At 39.6% G+C, this 18,562-nt stretch overlaps 3 protein-coding genes across 3 annotated transcripts; 2 read left to right on the top strand and 1 right to left on the bottom strand.

Moving 5' to 3' along the window:
* The first annotated feature begins 48 nt into the window (after positions 1 to 48).
* Positions 49 to 3,524, top strand: LOC102235591 (hydroxyacylglutathione hydrolase-like protein). The gene is made up of 8 exons (XM_005808739.3): positions 49 to 421; positions 670 to 734; positions 1,192 to 1,309; positions 1,390 to 1,498; positions 1,652 to 1,755; positions 2,104 to 2,205; positions 2,595 to 2,674; positions 2,872 to 3,524. The coding sequence occupies exons 1-8, from the start codon at positions 134 to 136 to the stop codon at positions 3,059 to 3,061; spliced, it is 1,056 nt and encodes a 351-aa protein (XP_005808796.1). The 5' UTR covers positions 49 to 133; the 3' UTR covers positions 3,062 to 3,524.
* Positions 3,484 to 9,542, bottom strand: narfl (nuclear prelamin A recognition factor like). The gene is made up of 11 exons (XM_014472407.2): positions 9,386 to 9,542; positions 8,173 to 8,268; positions 7,201 to 7,344; positions 6,971 to 7,100; positions 6,736 to 6,870; positions 6,490 to 6,608; positions 5,848 to 5,977; positions 5,693 to 5,765; positions 5,478 to 5,615; positions 5,192 to 5,349; positions 3,484 to 4,835 (listed from the first exon to the last, which is right to left on the bottom strand). Exons 1-11 carry the CDS (start codon positions 9,449 to 9,451, stop codon positions 4,594 to 4,596), a joined length of 1,431 nt encoding a protein of 476 aa, XP_014327893.1. The 5' UTR covers positions 9,452 to 9,542; the 3' UTR covers positions 3,484 to 4,593.
* Positions 9,543 to 11,374: 1,832 nt separating this feature from the next.
* e4f1 (E4F transcription factor 1) lies at positions 11,375 to 17,800 on the top strand. The gene is made up of 14 exons (XM_014472409.2): positions 11,375 to 11,513; positions 11,791 to 11,921; positions 12,386 to 12,467; positions 12,714 to 12,895; positions 12,992 to 13,112; positions 13,222 to 13,374; positions 14,520 to 14,707; positions 14,790 to 15,023; positions 15,110 to 15,215; positions 15,801 to 16,018; positions 16,102 to 16,300; positions 16,391 to 16,554; positions 16,971 to 17,030; positions 17,190 to 17,800. Exons 1-14 carry the CDS (start codon positions 11,417 to 11,419, stop codon positions 17,550 to 17,552), a joined length of 2,298 nt encoding a protein of 765 aa, XP_014327895.1. The 5' UTR covers positions 11,375 to 11,416; the 3' UTR covers positions 17,553 to 17,800.
* Positions 17,801 to 18,562: the final 762 nt, after the last annotated feature.

The following is an 18,562-nucleotide window of genomic DNA, read 5'->3' as shown; positions in this document are numbered from 1 at the left end:
ATTTGTCTGACTCGATTAAAATGTCTGCGTTATGACGTTTGACGCAATGGCTTTATTAGGGCACGATAACTTCCTGGTCTGAATGCAAAACTGAGCTTTAAAAACGTTACCTTTTGTTAGTCGATGCGCTTTGATGACATTATTGTCAAACAAGCCGGAGAAAGCGTTTAACCTAGTTAATAACCGAGCTGGGTTTACAGAGTGTGCTACACAGTGTGGATTGGTTTATAACCAATTAGCACAGATATTACAGGACGTGTGTTGTGGTTTGTGGAAACGTCGCGTGCCAGGGTGCGTGCATGCGCGCGTGAGAGCCATGAAGGTGAAGGTGATCTCCATCCTGGAGGACAACTACATGTACCTGGTGATAGAGGAGCAGAGCAAGCAGGCCATAGCCGTGGACCCCGCTGTACCTCACCGGGTGAGACGTGAAAGGGATTCACGGTGGAAGAGAAAAATAATGGCACTTTTACAAAAAACATTTTATTACATTTTTAATTGAGAAAAATTTATCGATAGGAACACATTGAAGTGACATATTTTACGAATAAATAAAAAAATAAAATGAAAGCCAACTATAACAAAAATATTATGTTGCATTTTTTATCATTTTATTTGTGTTTCTTTAATGTAATGGCTAATTTTTAATTTTTTTTTTTTTTTTGACAGCTGCTGGAAATTGTGAAAAGAGAAGGCTTGTTTCTCGTTGCTGTTCTCACAACGCATTGCCACTGGTAAGGTTACAATATGGGTCCAAACAAACTACACATATTCAGTCCGTTATCATTTTAATTTGACAAATTATCTATTTTATTCAAGTGTGATTAGCTATGAGCCATAGCTCATATAGAATTTGATGAGCTGATTAGTTTACATACCTACATTATCTTATTAAGAGTAGTTAGTGGTGCGTATAGTGTAGGAACAATATTCAGAAATATTTGTAAATTTGTTCTTAGAAGCGTAGTATAGACGTAATTGCTTTCTGACTGACTGGTCATCTAAAGATGTTACTCTCTAGCCTAGGCTTGTGAAAATAACTTTTCTGTCATTCCCTGGAAACAGTATGATGGAAAGTGTCAGCAGTTTTGAAGCCATAACTTTTTAAACCTCAGTATACCCTAATATGGGTAACTGCATCATATTTGTACAACTGAGCTGTGTTTCTTTTGTTTTTGTTTGTGCTTCCAGGGATCACGCTCGTGGAAATGAGGCTCTGGTGAATGAGGTTCCTAGCCTCAAGGTTTATGGGGCGGATGATCGGATCAAGGGGCTCACAGATAAAGTCACAGACTCTCAGGAACTGAAGGTAAACAGACGTCGTCTTTGACACTAAAAACATTTACCAGTCAGGGTTGCAGTTTAAGACGATATTTTCTCCATTTGCAGTTTAACTCTATCAATGTGAAGTGCCTGTTCACTCCTTGCCACACTTCTGGTGATATGTGCTACTACGTCTGGGAGGATGAATGCACAGACGCGCCCGCTGTGTTCACAGGTCTATGTTTGTACACGTAAAGGGCTGAATAACCAGTTAAATCTCTCATTTCTTGCATTAAGAAATTACGCCTCCGCTAGCTGGTTTTGTTTAATGTAAAGGGAGAGGCACCATAGCTCTCTTTGTCATCTAGTTCTCTCTTTTGGCTTTCAGGAGACACGTTGTTTATTGGTGGATGTGGGAGGTTTTTGGAGGGCACAGCAGAACAGATGCACCACAACCTCACCAAAGTGATTGCTTCCCTACCTCAAGAAACAGTGAGTTAGTCAAACAAACAAAAAATTCCTACTACTTAATTTTAGGCCATTTTTGCACCAAATTAGGACTGGCACACTGTCACTGTGTACTGGCATAGAGATCATGTATGGTTTCAGCTGCATTGTTGAAATCCTTTCAGTTACTTCTGACGGGAAGTAATGTGGAAAGCTCCAATGTCACCAAAAGTGGTGGTGTGTCTGATATTCTCCTTTAACCACAAACATTTTTCCTATTATGCTCAAACCAGTCGGGAAACTTTCAAGCACAATAGACAGTGTGTTGAATTCTTGATGCACCAACGAAAACCTCTCCAAGAATCTGTTTAAAATATATATTTTTTAAAACAGAAAGTGTTCTGTGGACATGAGAACACTATCAAGAACCTAAAGTTTGCACTGCTGGTGGAGCCAGAGAACGAGAAGGTCAAAGAGATGCTGAGCTGGGCCAGGGTGAGTAAGATACATCCAAAATGTTAAATAATAATACTGTTTATAATTATTTACTTTAGGTCAATTCTGATACATTTTTACAGCATTTTTGGTCAAAAAAAACAAGCAAACAAAAAAAGCAAATTGCTTGAGTTTAGAAAAAATATGCCTCATTCATAGGTTGACTGATTTATTTAATTAACTTTATGATCCATAAGGCATTTCATTTAACAATACTCAAGCTTTTTGTGTTTATTTCCTCATAGTTGTTAAAATACTGCTTAGTATAAATTAGATTTAGTCATTTGTTAATAATCTATGATATAGTAATAGTGTTAGGTGCTCTGCGTGTAATTTAAATCTTTTTTTATTTATTTTTTCCATATGTATGCTTTGCTCTCCATTGCCAGGCAAGAGATGATGACGACAAACCCACTGTACCATCCACACTAAAGGAGGAGTTTGATTACAACCCTTTTCTCCGCCTCTCGTGAGTTTTTATGTTTAGCTCATATACAGTGTTTATGGCACACGAAAGGTATGCCTAGATGAGTATTTTTTAAGTGAAAGAATGTAGAAACATTTTTTTTATTGTTTTAGCTTTTAATATAAGAAGAATGTGAGCTGGAATGTTCGGTTTCTGTGTTTTTAATTTGTCCTAATTTATTATTGTTATTATTATTACAGGGAGAAAGCAGTGCAGAAATTTACTGGGAAGATGGAGCCTGTAGAGGTGATGAGAGTCCTGAGAAAGGAAATGGATACATTTAAGAAGCCCAAGGAAAGACTTCCGCCTCAAGCCATGTTGGCTTTGCAGTGGGGTCTGCTCATGAGCTCTAAGGACCATTTAAGTCCAGCGATCAAAGACAGTGACTGAATGTTGTATCACGCTAAAGACCGTGGAAGCCCTGTAGCTGTCTCTCTTAAATTAAGAGATATTAGTGGGATTTTATTTTTGTTATAAATCAGCATTTTTGCACATTTAACGCAAGGTTGGGACACAGAACTGTGCTAATTAGCTCGACCCTGTTCTATAAATCCGTTTGCTTTTATGGCTCATAATCTGTGGTCAGACCCATTCATCCATAGCAATACTAATAAATGTAAAGTTTGAATGTGGAGTAAATGCCTAAATGTACAGGATGAGTTATTTTCATAAAAGTGTTGAGGACATTTTCGGAAGGCCAAATATTAGTTCTGATTTAATTATGCAGAACATTTTATCGGTAGAAAAGTCCTGACATTAAAGTGAAATTTAATGCAACAAAAATTGCATATAAATATTAAAACACAAAAATGTCACAAGGCAATAGAATATTTACTGTAAAGTCAGCATGGGCTAATGAGATTTATGCTATATGATCTCGGTTCATAGTATTCTGATGCAAATATTTAAAACAGTTCGGATTGCTTTTATTTAATGCAAATAAAAAAAAATTCTATTGCTTCCAAAAACATATAGAATGTTGCTCACGAGAGGTACAGTAAATGTTGGCTATTCACATTTTTGTACATGGATAAAATATAGAAAACTCCACTGAATTTAACACTAAATCACAGGTAAATATAATTATTGTGCAGCAATTTACAGTAGGACCTCTAAATATGAAATTATCTGAATTCAGATGTTTCCAGATGTGAATGGCACAAACACTAGCTTTGTTGTGTGAGAATACTGTTTTTTCCAAGGTGCCCAAACTTTATCCATGTGGGGTCAAAATTGTCAAGTTAGAAGTTCTCAAAAAAGTATTTTTTAAGCTGCAGAAGTAAAGTCATTGTGAGTTGTTTTTTGTTCTTCCAGCAGCTAAACATGCCATGTTTGAATAAAATGAACAAAGTAGTCTGATTGTTGAAGAAATGTGATCTCAAAGTTGCATCAATCTGGAAAAAATTGTAAAAAATTGCCTAGATGCTTTATTTAAAAAAAAGGGGCATATACTTTCCTAATTCTTTTTAGGTTGGTTTCTACATTTCCTCAGGAAAAGTAGAAAACAACCTAATTCCTGTATCAGGGTCACTCTTGCTCAAAAGCAGACTAGAGCACACTTTGGTACGTAACACTGGAATAATTAAATAATTGTTTATTTTGTTTTCAAACTGCGCAAATTTACATAAATAACACAAATTAACAAAGAGTGATCATATTTTACCTATTTATGATTGGAAATGACATGTTTAGAGTGTAACAGGTTCCACACAAAATACATCACTAGCTAATTAAGAGGACAACGGGTAGACAGTTGCACTTATTCAGTTCAGAAGCATTGGTTTATAATCTGGTATTCCACCCTACTAGGCCCACAGGAAAAAAAAGACCTAAAAGAATCAAAATGTGCATCTCTGTCAGGACCAAAGCTGAATGCAAAATTAAAGTCTGCAAACATCATCTTGGCTAGACAAGAGCACAGATCACCACTTTATAGTGAGCCCGTTGGTCATTTTCTCCACAGCGTGGAACTGTGTGTGTAGCAGCTCTTTGGCTCTCTCTGCTCCCAGGGTGTGAAGCCAGCTTTCATACAACTCAGCCACACGGGTGTCGTTTTCTGGCAACAGGGGACGCTCTGCCCTGTAGAGTTCCTCGACTTGTTGGAGAAGCTCCTTTTGGTTTTGACTGGATGAGGGCCTCACCTGCCCACCACCATTTAGACAGCCTGCAGGACAACAAATGAGACATGTTAAGCTTGACAAGAACTTATTTTTATACACGTGAAACATGTTGAACAGGGCTTAATGCAGCATAGATTGATAAAACCAAGATGTGATTCCTTAATATACAGAACTATGAAAGAAGCTCCTGGGACTAGAACTAAAACTATTCTGGGAATGTTTCTCTCAGAAAAGTCCTTGGAATTTATAAAACAGCTTAATACAATGTAAACTGTTTATCAAACTTTTCCGGTTGAGCATTTATTGCATGCAGAACCACGATCTGCAGGAAGCTTCATATGTACAGCATATGTTTTGGAACACGAAGGTAAGACTTCAAGGCAAACATTCTCCCGTTTACCTGACGGACAGGCCATAACTTCCACAAAGTGGTAGGGCGACTTTCCCCTCTTGAGTTTCTGCACGAGGTTCTGAATGTTGCGGAAGCCATAAGTTGAGGCGAAACACAGCAGGACGGCACCGTCTTTCTCCAGTCTCACCTCCTGGAAGTCTTTATTCCTGCATCACAGAGTGGCGAATACAAAAATAGTGAGACATAATCATGTTTTTTAAGATTTGTAATTAAAAACGGATCCTTTATGATCAGAAGGTGTGAAATGATAAATCATTTTGAAGGCCTCCTTCACCTGAGCGTCTTGTAGGTGAGTTCTTTCACCTCCTCCCCAAACAGCTGCTTGGCAGCATACGTGAACACATGCTGGAGGTAACCTCCTGAACCACTCCCAGCATGGCTCAGGAACTCATCCCCACACACACTGCTGAACCTGCGTGAAACACACAGCATGTGGGTTTAAATTCTGCAAGGATTGAGAGCAATACTTCAAGACGGGATAAAACTTGCATTGTGTCCAGGGCTGCAGGCTCAACATCAGAAAGAGACACATTCTGCTCCTCCAACATTTTCTGAACCTCTCCTGCAGCAGCAGCAAAGGGAGCTTTTTTGTGTTTTATTTCCAGAAGCATAAAAAAAAGACAGAATGAGGGCAGCTGGTTTACCTGAAGTGATGACACAATCCACTTCTCGGGTCTCGGCTTTGCTCAGGTAGAAGTCGGAGCGTGATGCCTCGAGTTTCTTGTCGAAGCAGGGCATCACAGCCACGTGGTAGATCTGCTGTGGACTAAGACCCTAACAGACATACAGATCAGCAACTCTTCTCTATTAAATGTAGTTACATTTAGTGCCTTGCAAAAGTATTCATGTCGCAGTTTCACAATCTCTTTCCAAACTAGATTGAGCTCAGTCAGATTGGATGGACAATATATTTTATAGTCCTGCCACAGATTCTCAGTTTTATTTAGACTTAGACTAGGCCATTCTAGCACATAAATATGCTTTGATATAAGTCAGTTGTAGCTTGGATTTTATGTACAGGGTGATGGTTTGAGATCCTGTTTCAGGATTTTGCAGCCTCCAGAGGCTTTTCTCCCATATTCCAATCTATTCATCTTCCTTTTAACTCTAAACCGCTTCTCTACCAAAAGCAGCACCACCACAACAGTGGTAACATTGTTGTTTGTAACACTGGTACATCATTTCTTGAAAGAAGATCATTAAAGTTTAAGGTCGCAACGTGACTAAATGTTGCGATACGTAAGAATACTTTTGCTTGGCAATTTATAATCAGGTCCAAAGCATACCTGCTGTTCAGCAAAATAGCTTTTCACCAGAGAGCCCATCATCTGCTGTGGAGAGCGAGTGGTGCTGATGTACGGGAGAATATAGTCGCCGTGAGTCTTCTCTGCATAACAGATCCATCCTGCATGCATTTTTGTAATTTTCATTAGTTTTATTTTATGAAGTAGTGTATAGATTTAGCATTATTTTCTGCTTCAATAAATTATTTTAGTATTTTCTCCCCCCCCCCCCCCCCCCCCCGGCTGTACCTGGGCAGGCGGATGTCAGCATGGGCACGGCTTTGCTGTCCTGTTGTTTCCGACTGAAACGATCCACAAACTCCCTCTGACTCTCCAGCAGGCTGAACGTTCGACTGAAGCTGGTGTCAAACACATGATGAACACCTGGAAGACAACAATACACCACAGAGACAAAATTATTCTGCCTCAGTTAGGTGTCATTTAGTAAATGATAAATAAACAAAAAAACAAAACATGTACACACCAAGGCCTTTGAGGAAAGAAGTGAGCTTTCTGCCAGCCTCACTACTGCTGAGGTTGTAATGTGCTGCAAGGGAGGCTCTGGACTGGGGCGATACCGACACCACTACAGTCTTCTGCTCCGTCTCTTTGGTCTGCGTGGGAAGTCGCCATGATGCAGACAGAAAACAATAACAGCAAATTCAGGATCAAAAACACTGCAGAACTATTCCCAGTAACACAACGCAGCTCTACCTTGTTGTTCCGCAGCACTTTTAAAAGCTCCTCGTGGCTCTGCTGCGTGATCAGGACGCTCTCGGCTGAAGTGATGCAGCCACTGCAGGCCAAGCAGTCGTTTAGCGTGATCTTTGCTCTCTCCAGTTTCTGTTTTCCTCCATCCTTAAATGACAAGCGGGTTTAATTCAAAAACACCAATAAGAATGTAATGATTCCCAAAACAGATTGTGGGATAAGGTCCAGTCATACAGGATCGAGAATCATCTATTGTTCAAGCACTTCTGTGCCATGAGAAATCTAGACAACTTTATTTAGAACATTCATTGAGAAAAGAATTATGGCACTCGTATACTTTCAGTACTTGGCTTACATGTCAATAAACCCTGCAGTTTTACTATCATAATGTCATCACCATTGAAATCACGTCTAGAGTCAGATGTGCACAAGAATTTGTACTAAAAGTATAAAAACTGTATGCCTCTACCATCAGGTTCAGCCAACACAGCTTTGATAAACAGCAGCACCCTGAGCAGCTGCAGGTGAATAGATTTTTAGCACAAAGTGCTGTGCATTGCAGCATGTGCTGTCTTGTGCAATAATTTTGACCTTGCACATTGCTCTGTGTAAAATTGTTTGCAAATGAAGTAAAATGGAGTTATGCAAACAAAATTAAAAACCAATGTTTTTTCTTTCTTTTTTTTTTTTTTTACATAAAACTCTGAAAAGATCCCACCGATGATCTGAATTTGCCTTTTTGTAAAATTGTATTAATATATTAAAAGCTCTGAGCTGCTTCTCCCTTAGGCTGAAGGTTTAGCATTAGGCCAACACAACATTTTGATAACTAAGCCATCCAGGTGTGCAGAGTACATGCGCGCTCTATTACAGGCAACAGTGAGCACAACGCAATAATGATGCAACCTAGAGACTGTTCATGTTCTAGCTGACATAGTTTTTAATGTCATGATGCAGTCGAGCCATGATACCCACCTGGTTGACTTGCACATAACTTCCATCATCCTCTATCTGTATTTTGGCCACAGATTTACCTTTTTTCTTCTCTACTTTGACTGGTTTGACACATTCCTACAAAAAAGGAAACAAATATGAGGGCAAATATGAAACAACATATTTTTAGATTTTTTTTAAAACCACAAAAATAGGGTTTTCCATCATTTCAACAACAATCAAGACAGAAAAAGGAATAAGAAAAAAAAGTGGAACCTTGTCTCACTTTTCGTTTGTGCATTCATGTCATCACGTTCTAAAATGTGTCAGCCATAAACAATGCTGTATCTTCAGATTAACAGGATTCTTTTAATCAAGGTAGCTTTATTATAAGCATTGGTTTATTCCATCTTTGATCTGATCACATTTCTATCGATGAGAACAGAGTTGGATGGATAGAGTTATAAGGGGAATGTGTATAGTTCTTTTGTTTAGATAGGATTTTAAAATATCAATTTCGTTTTAAACTGGTCACGTTACCTTTTAGTTCACTGCTATAACCTGTAGATATCAGTCCAAGGAGATAAATGGTTTCATTAACATACTAAAAGCTTTGTAAGTTACCTCATTATTTGTGTCAATATACCAGATACGTTATCAAAAATGTTGATGAATAGAAACCAAACAAGGTTTATTGAACATTTGAGCTTAATTGGAAAATATGTTTTAAATAAACTACAGTATTCCTGATTGGCGTGCTGAATGTTTCTTAATTCTTCTAACACAAAAATCTCCCCCAGTGAGTCATCACAGTAAAATTGTCAGTGCTCTTAAATGATCTTAAATTAGAGACTTCAAGTTACCACAAGCTAGGAGAGTATCATTATCACAAATTATCAGAGATGGGCTGATTTCAGTCTTTTTAGATCATCCCCCTATCATTAGCAAGCTAACGGCGGCTTATTGTGTTTTTAAGCCTGTATTTTGGAGGAACCAACGCCCCAACCAAACAGTAAACATCGATTTATGATTATCTTTAGACAACAATCGTTTACTGTTGGTGCTGCGTTTGGGTCGCTACTCAATCAACTAACACAGGCGACAAGAACAACTACACATTCGATTGCTGGCTACTTCACCATGTTTTTACGCTGTTAAAATCAGACTCAAAAAGCCGACGAATCATTCATATTTATCTCATTCTACCAAAATTAATATTCTGCAATGTTATGTTGTACATGTTGAAGTTTCCGACCTGCGACGGTGTGATAAAATCGTCGAGATCCGTCAGCTGCAGGACACCGCTGAAGTGAGACGCCATACTCACTGCCGTAAAGTTGTTGTTTATATTAGTGTCGTGAAGTCTTGATTCAACTTTATCCACAACTGGAAAAGCTGCGCAACAGCTCACCTCTGAGAATGTTTTTCACTTAGATCCTTCATCATATGTACTTAAATGTACTTCTACATTATTTTACAACAAAATAGTAATCGTAATATGGCTTGAATAACTAAAATATGCTTTAGGTGCTTAAATACACACAAACAAAAAACAACATTTGCAATGTTATTCGTTGAAAATAATATAAAAAAACCTTTACTACCTTTACTAAACGTCTGCTTTAACTTTCTTTACAGATCATATCAACGTTACATTGTGAACTCTGCAACAAATGTTTGAAGATGAAAGAAGGAGGGTTTGGGGAAACTTAGATGATGTTTGCCATATTGTGTTGTTTCCCAAAAGCAAGTTGTGAGAACCACAACAAGACTATTTAAATTGACCATTGAGTTGTTCAAGATCACAGCCATCATCCTGATATCATTGATCAAATGTTTACAAAACATCTCCTAATGTTCAATTGTTGAAACTTGTTTCTCACCAAAAGTGATCAGATAAGATGCTACCATGTCAACACTAGATTCAAAATGTTTTAGTCTGTTTGTTTATCTTGGTCACATCTTCTTTTTTTTTTTATCAGTCATGTTTTCAAGCAAACACACTAGTACTGAAAAGAACAAAGACAGAGATACCTCAACTGAACAACACATATATCAATGTAAAATTAAAACAATTAGCTCAAAAGATGATGGTATGATTAAGGGACCCTATTGAGTGGCACTTTTTTGTTGACTCCTAAACATTTCTCTGTCTATCTTTTAACTTGCTTAATTTGCTATGTATTGCAAATTTTTGCTCAGGTCCCTCTTGAAAATGAGATCTAGATCTCAACGGGGTTTACCTGATTAAATAAAGGAATATATATATATAATATATAACTATACAGCCAGACAGATATTTACAGAGGAGCAATAAAAGTAAATGAGGTGAATTAGAAAACTTGCCAAAACTTATGATGTCATCCAGGGCTTGTTACTGTGGAAGATCGTCTCTGCTGATCGTAAATTGAATTCTAAGTATGTCATGACACATAAGAGACTGTCACACAGAGAGTCTTCAGTCAGAGGCCTCCTCAGATTTGTTATAAGACTGACTGCTACTGCCGATTCCTGCCCACAGCATCACCGTCCACTTTTTAAAGATACTTATAAGTTATGTCAACATTTAATTTCCTTTTGGGATAAACAGTGTTTTTTAATTGAATGTATTCTTATGTTATAAATGCTGTTGTTTTGACCAAGACACCCAGGAAATACCATTGCTTTCTCTAAGTGAAATCAATAAGGTTTTTTTTTTATATTCCTGCTATGATAACTAAACTATGCACAACCGGCTTGCCCAGTCCAGCGGGGGTCTCAAACTCCAGTCCTCCAGGGCCGCAGTCCTGCAACTTTTAGATGTGTCTCTGCTGCACCACACCTGGACAGAATAATTAGGTCATTAGCAAGGCTGGGAGAACTGATCTACACAAGGAGGAGGTCATTAAATCATTTCATTCCAGTGTGTTGTACCTGTGGCACATCTAAAAACTGCAGGACTGCGGCCCTCGAGGCCTGGAGTTTGAGACCGAGTCTATCTGATGTTGTGTTCAGTGAATTCAAAACAGAAGGTTGTATGGAGTGTTATTTTAACCCAAAAGTCAGATTTTCGGGTTTCAAATGCATCATTGTCCAAATGTGTAAATTATTTCGGAATAAGAGTCACCTCTAAAGGGACACGACGAGGAATTAGACAGTTTATGACCAAATCCCTCGCAGAAAATCTCTTTATTTCATTCCACATGTGCACGAGCCCTTCAGTTGTTATGACTACGCGGTCGTAAATCCGCCATATTTGCTCCCGCCCTGCTGCTGCGTTGCGACAGAGACGGAGAAGTCAAACGACATGAATGCAGAAAATAATCATACGGCAGAAACAGAGAAGGAGCAAACGACGAACGGCACCGACACCATCACCATTCAGACTACACTGGGAGATGAAGGTTAGACCCCTGACGGCATAAAACAAGATTAAATTCTATCTCTGTTATCACGTTTGGGCCTTGCTAACTTCCTCCATAATGAATTTGTGCTAGTAGCAGCTAACTAACGTTAGCAACATTAGCCAATTTGCTGCATCGCTGTAGATTTGCCCAGTTGTTGTTGGCATTTGAAAACGGTGCACCAAACATGCAGCCCCCCGCAGTAGTAAGGCTCGAAAGTCACAAGAAACCCCAGAAGTCTCTCACATTTACATGGTTGTTCTGCGTCCTTTTGTAGATGATGATGTCCACAAGTGCGGTCGGTGTCAGTGCGAGTTCTCCAGCCTGGAGGCTTTCATCCAGCACAAGCTGCAGCAGAGCTGTAAACGCCCGGAGACCAGACAGGCTTCCCAGGAGGCCAACCAACAGGCATGTCCTCAGACAGTTTTAAGCTCAAATTATTATTTTTTTCCCCCGTATATCCAAAAGACTGTGTTTTTGTGGTCAATACAATTTTGATCATCCACTTGGAAATCTTTCAGATTGATTTAATGTTGATACATTCTAGAGGAATATGTGTTCACTTCAGAAAACGTAATTCTTATTTAAAAACAAAGCTTAATTTCTTCTTTTCTTACATATTGCCTTTAACAACAAATTTAGCTGTCAGATCCAGTCCAGGGAGATAAACAGTCAAAAAGCAAAAATACTCCTATTAGCAAACAACAACCTGGAGCAAGTCTTTTTTTCTGACCATCAAGATAAACACAATTTAGAACAAAAATGTATATGTATGATTATGGTACGACTATGTTTTTCTCCCATCTGTGCACATGTAATTAGTCCATGAAACTTCATTAGTATGTCATTTTGTTCTGTTTACTTTTCTGTAGGTCTCTTCAAGTACCGGAAGCTCAGCGTTTAAGGTGAAAACTGAAGGCATATCTACAGTTAAACCAACAACGACCACCGACGGTAGGTTATCAACCTTAGTATGTCTTTTTTTAAAAACTTTTTTTGCTGCTCTATAGAATCCTTGAGAACCTTAAAAACCACAAAAGATGCATGTTTTTAATTGGAGTACTTAGTTTGAATTACTAGTTTTGCACAGTTATTTATCAGTTTGTTATCCATCTATGTATTATGTTTGCTCAGTTAATTTGATATCTGAATTTCTCCGCGGTACTGCGCTAAATTTCTGTTATTTTGTTCTCCACACAGATGAAAGAAATGGTCCAATGGGTCGAGGTCATAGGAGGAAAATCGCTTCTATTAAAGTCACCGACCAGTCTGATAAAAGCACAACGTTTGTATCTGACAACGCTGATGGTGAACAGCAGACTTTCAAAGTAAATCAGGAGGGACGCTACATTTGTTACCTTTGTGAAAAGACATTTAAAACTGTGAGTCAAACAGTTGATAAGCCACATGATGCAATTACCTTAGTTGTTGCTTGTTTCTAACTTTCGTTCACTCTGTGATTCTGTTTCCCTGCGTAGACAAACATCTTGAGGACTCACATGAAAACTCACAGTGACCAGAAGAACTTCTCCTGTGGCCTGTGTGAGACTTCGTTTCGTACCAAAGGCTCGTTGATACGTCACAACCGTCGGCACACTGGTGTGGAGAATGAACTGGAGTCACACAGCACTGTTGAAATGAACTCACTTTGACATGTGTGCCAGAAATCAAAACTATTCTATTTTGCGTTCTTCTCCACTGCTTGCAGATGAGCGGCCGTATCGGTGTACCCTGTGTGGGCAGTCTTTCAGAGAGTCGGGGGCTCTCACCAGACATCTGAAATCCCTGACTCCATGCACAGAGAAGATCCGGTTTGTCCAGTACAAGGAAATCCTGGTCAGCAAAGATGGAGTGCAGAAAGGTCAGACTAATTTCAAAGGGAAAGAAATGCAGTGCAGTCACTGCACAGTTGCATCCATTTATACATCCGTCAAGTCCTACATCCATTCTACATCCATCCATCAGTCGATCTGTCCATATATCCATCCACTATTTATCCATTCCTCTAGCCTTCTGTCTGACTGTCTTTTTGTATTTTCTACAGTCATCCATCTGGAAATAATTTTTTTTAATATTACAATTTTTTGCAGGTTTCCATTTTAAAGCCTGAGCTAAAAAATGATGGCCAATTTATATATAGAAAAATATTGAACTTTAAATTGTATTCAATATTTGAGAACTTCCAATATATAATACAGGTTACAATAGTTACTCTAATGTAATTTATTAATATTTCTTATTGGTGGTTATGAGTTAAATATACCTATAAATTAAACTCTGGTCAGCTTAGCAAATCCAGCAGTGTAACAAGCTGATATAGTCATGTTAACCTAGCACCTATTTTGTGATCAGCCGTTTAACATGAATGCTTCTTGTAGTTTGTCAACAGCAGTGATGCTCCTTTTAAATTCATATCATGATTTTATGATTTCTATGTGTTTTTCACTGCTGACAGTGTTTCCAAAGAGCTAAATTTGTCTTTTTTGTAATTGTGGGAAACTGTGCCTGCAACATGTGGGGGAGGGACACATCTATGATCTATAGAGTTGGCAGCAACATGTGGGGGAGGGACACATCTATGATATATAGAGTTGGAGTAAACTCAATTAGCATTTACATTTAAAAACTCTCAAAATTGTAAAAGCTTTAATACTTTAACTTCCTAAAACCTTACAATAACTTAGTTCTAGTAAGTCTCCCAATGCAGAGTTCCATCCATTCATTCATTCATTCATTCATTCATTCATTCATTCATTCATTCATTCATTCATTCATTCATTTCTGGTGCCTATCTCTAGCTAACGTTCCGGGCGAGAGGCAGGGTACACCCTGGACAGGATGCCAGTCTGTCGCACCAATGCAGAGTTATTTTCATAAATATTATGAAGTGGGTTATAATATTTTAATTTATTTATAAAATTAGCAAAATGTCTCCATGGTTAATCTGGCTTGAAGTGCAATAACACAGTAAATGGAACAAATCCTGAGATGGTGTGAATGTTTCAGGAGTTGAAACTGACCAAGGCCAGGTAGTGGCCCAACAGGAAGTGGTAGTCGTGGAGCAGCAAGCTGAGGAGCAGGAGATGGTGGAGGCTCACACTGCTGTCGTCAGTGTGGTGGAGGCTGGCTCCCAGGAGGTCCTCCGTCAGGTTCACTTCACAATGGAGGTGGACGGGACCACACAAGAGCAGCAGGTGAGAGCGCACGCTTTAAGTCTTTTGTGTGTTTCTCTTTCGGTCGAATCTCAAGTTGCTGTATTTCTTTTGCTTGAACCAGGTGGTGGTCGACCAGTCTCAGGCGGACGCTCTGGCTGCTGCCGCCGCCGCCGGCGACAGCCTCATCTGTCAGGCCATCATCAACTCCGGCATCGCCCTGGGCACCGAGGAGACGGTGGTGGAGGAATCCTCGCCAACAACGCAGGAGCTGGACAAAGACATTCCAGATGCTACTGATGTTGATCAGAGTGTGATTGAGATCCAGGTTAAAGAAGAGTTTGACGAGACGGAGGAGGCATGTGCATCACAAATTTTTGTTAAAAAAGGTTGCTTTAGAGAAATTTTCCATGAATCATAACTGTTTTCTTGTTTCTTGGACAGGAAACAGCTGAAGATCGAGCACCCTGTAAGCTCTACAATTGTCCACACTGCAGCCGGTCGTTCAAAGGCGTAAATTATTTCCGTTTTCATGTCAAAGGTCATTTAGGTAAGCCCTTATTGAATGTTGCAGCTCTTTCCAATGTCATACACAAGAGTCGAGATTTCCTAGTAGATTTTTTTTCTTGGAGTGCAAGATATGAGTTACTAACTTATTGTTAAGCTTTTTCACATGTTGTCATGTTACAACCACAAACTTTAATGTATTTTATTGATGTTAGATGTGATAGACCAATAGAAAGTGTAATGTAGCGTAGTGGGACCCCATAATCAGACACAGTCAGTGTTGGTTCTTTTGAATACAAACATAAACTACCATTTTCTGATGCGTGGGACAATTTATAATAAGAATACAGATACAAGGTGGCGTAGTGGTTAGCGCGACCCGTATTTGGAGGCCTTGAGTCCTCGACGCGGCCGTCGCGGGTTCGACTCCCGGACCCGACAACATTTGCCGCATGTCTTCCCCCCTCTCCTTCCCCGTTTCCTGTCAGCCTACTGTCATTTAAGGGACACTAGAGCCCACAAAAGACCCCCTGGAGGGGTAAAAAAAAAAAAAATACAGATAAAAAATGTTTTGATTCTTTTTTTTATTTTTTTATATATGATCTGTGCCTTTATCCCTGTTTTATAGGTTATAAACCGTTTAAGTGCACACTATGTCAAAAGGAGTTTCTCACTGGCTACCTGTTAAAGAAGCACATGGAGGTCCACGTCAGTGAGAGGCGGTATAAATGCGGCGAGTGCGGCAAGCTGTATAAAACCATCGGACACGTACGCGAACACATGAGAGCCCACTCGGATGAGAGGCCCTACCACTGTCACAGATGCAACAAGGGATACAAGACCAAGGTGGATTACAGTGGCTGTACATACACAGCTAAAATTATGATTGTTTTGGCTTTTTTTTAAATTCTTGTATTCATTTTTCTCAGAACGCCTTACAAGTTCACCAACGGACTCACGGCGATGAGAAACCTTACGTGTGCGAGTTCTGCTTCAGAGGCTTCAGAGAGAAAGGCTCTCTGGTGCGACACATCCGCCACCACACAGGAGAGAGACCTTTCAAGTGCCCGAAGTGTGGGCGGGGCTTCGCCGAGCACGGGACGCTCAACCGGCACATGCGCGCCAAAGGTCAGGGTGACGCTCAGAAGCAAACTTAAACGACTCAGATGTTTATCACTCTGACACAAGCTGATGTATTGCTGGTTGTTTCCACGCCAGGAGGCTGCAATAAGGAGAACTCCAACGAGCAGCAGGGCGTTGTGACGGAGGAGCAGGCGTCTGCGGACAGCCTCAGCGCAGCAGAAGTCATCACAGAAGATCCTCACGCCGTGCTGGTGGAGTTCTCATCAGTGGTGGCGGACACGCAGGAGTATATTATAAAGGTGGGAGCAAAAGCTCATAAGTTTGGAGGAAAATTACACAGAAAAACCACTGCAGCCGTTTGTTTATTCTGTGAAATAGTTTATTTTTACAATGATGAAAAAAGGCTGTTGTATGCCTCTCTATTTTTTACCTTTTACTTTGAAGTCATGTTTTCATTTCATATCTAACATGTAATGATTTTTAGAATCGGGAACTAATTAATCCAGTCGTTGGTTCTGGTTAATAAGTTTTCAATTAATGACCTTCTTTAATCTGCTCTAAGCATCTTGACTGGAACACCATTTATTATTTTCCATATTTTATAATATCTTGATAGTATTTCAGGGGTTTTATGCAGGAAGCCTTCCGGTCTGGAGATTTACATGAAAAATATAACAAAAGTTCTTCTACTTCTTGATTCTTTCACACCATCTAGACTCAAACTGAAGAGGAAATGCAGCAAGAAGTTACACTCATTCAGGACAGCCAAAACGAGGTCAGTGTGCACGTTTGGGGAGCTCTAAAGAGAACCTATGCATTATCTATATAACTGTTTCTCACTTCAAAACGTAAGCTCATTAATACATAAAGTTAAGTTCTCGTTAAGCCCGTCTCACAAGTCCTCTGACGTTTTTTGAATTTCTGTTCTTCCAAGATGGGAAACCAGATTATGAAAGTGGTGCAACAGATCGTCAGCCAGTCCCACGGCGCCGCCAGCCACCAGATCATTGTGCGAAACGTCGGGGCGGACGAGGAAAGCGCTTCCATCTCCGACTGCGGGGATACCATCACCATCGCCACGCCGGAGAGCCTGACGGAGCAGGTGGCCATGACGCTTGCCTCTGCCATCAGCGACGGGACGCTGCTGGCCACGACGGGCACCGCTGAGGACGTCGGGGGGACTGTTACCATGGTTACCACAGAGGAAGCAGTGGAGGGAATAGAGATGGTGCAGCAGCAAGAGGAGTATGTCATCACCTCCCCGGAGGAGGTGGAAATTCAGACTGTAGTTGTATGATCAAAGAGGATTCTACCGATGAACTCGTCTGGCTTTATAGTCCGTTTGTGTGTGGATGAGTCAAATATGAAGTTAAGGCCAAAGTTTTTATAAAACTCATAGTGATGGAAATAATAAAATACACTTTGGATGAAGAAACAAATGTTAACAGGGCGTAGGTTTACCCTATTATTAGTGTTCTTAACTGGCTCAGTAATATAAATGCATTCAATGTGACTTATTTGTGATCCAATAAACAGTTTAATACATCTAACGCTAAATTCATTTGAATGTCAGGCCAGAACATATCCAAATTCATCTTTTCTCCCATACATTCCACAGGGTTCCTACACTCTTTGTTGGACGAGGAAAAAAAAAGAAAAAATAGAATCCTTCGGCTATATTTGTTTTTTATTTCAGAATCTGAATGTTGCAAATCAGAATTTCTAAAAGAGAAAATTCTGTTCTTTATGTTTAGTTTGTTACATCCAAACTTTAGTATTTATCAAACTTGGTAGTCCAAAGTGAGTTCTGAATACCTGGTGTCCCTCATGTTTTAGAATTTTTCCTGATTGAACACACCTGAATAAGATGAACAGTTGATTGACAGGCTTCTGTCTAGCAAGGTGACAAAGACGGAAGAAAGAAAACATCCAAAACCCGCGAGAGTCTACCTCCAGGACTGGAACTGGGTATTCCTGAACTCATTTTGAATTTTGAGCGGAGTTGAGTCCTGGACTCAATGAATGAAGTACACCACACATTTCAGGTGCTTGTTTGTCTAAAATAATAGATGCAAGAAATCAATGGGTGTATTTAATTTCTACTTCACAATTATGTGTTACTTGTGTTGCTCGATCACATAAAATCCCAGTGAAGTTGGTTTCGACGCATCTTTAGCAAGATGCTGTAATCCTTTCAACAGTTCAAACAACTGCTGAATTGTTGTTTGAACATTCAGATAAATAACCTCAAAAGCAAGGGTTTTTTAAACGAACGTGCAGCATGTTTTGAGATCCTCCCGAGTGCTG

The sequence above is a fragment of the Xiphophorus maculatus genome, chromosome 16 (genome assembly GCF_002775205.1).
Source record: "Xiphophorus maculatus strain JP 163 A chromosome 16, X_maculatus-5.0-male, whole genome shotgun sequence".
Lineage (NCBI taxonomy): Eukaryota > Metazoa > Chordata > Actinopteri > Cyprinodontiformes > Poeciliidae > Xiphophorus > Xiphophorus maculatus.
The sequence above is the reverse complement of the archived record's forward strand: the minus strand, read 5'-3'. Positions and strand labels throughout refer to the sequence as shown.

Coding starts and splice junctions, on each gene's coding strand:
- LOC102235591 (XM_005808739.3), top strand. CDS start 134: ATGACATTATTGTCAAACAAGCCGGAGAAAGCGTTTAACCTAGTTAAT. Junction 1,310..1,389: donor CAGACTCTCAGGAACTGAAG/GTAAACAGACGT, acceptor CTCCATTTGCAG/TTTAACTCTATCAATGTGAA. Junction 2,206..2,594: donor AGATGCTGAGCTGGGCCAGG/GTGAGTAAGATA, acceptor CTCCATTGCCAG/GCAAGAGATGATGACGACAA.
- narfl (XM_014472407.2), bottom strand. CDS start 9,451: ATGGCGTCTCACTTCAGCGGTGTCCTGCAGCTGACGGATCTCGACGAT. Junction 8,269..9,385: donor ATTTTATCACACCGTCGCAG/GTCGGAAACTTC, acceptor CCTTTTTTGTAG/GAATGTGTCAAACCAGTCAA. Junction 5,766..5,847: donor GGATTGTGTCATCACTTCAG/GTAAACCAGCTG, acceptor CTGCTGCTGCAG/GAGAGGTTCAGAAAATGTTG.
- e4f1 (XM_014472409.2), top strand. CDS start 11,417: ATGAATGCAGAAAATAATCATACGGCAGAAACAGAGAAGGAGCAAACG. Junction 14,708..14,789: donor GGACCACACAAGAGCAGCAG/GTGAGAGCGCAC, acceptor TGCTTGAACCAG/GTGGTGGTCGACCAGTCTCA. Junction 16,555..16,970: donor CGCAGGAGTATATTATAAAG/GTGGGAGCAAAA, acceptor CACACCATCTAG/ACTCAAACTGAAGAGGAAAT.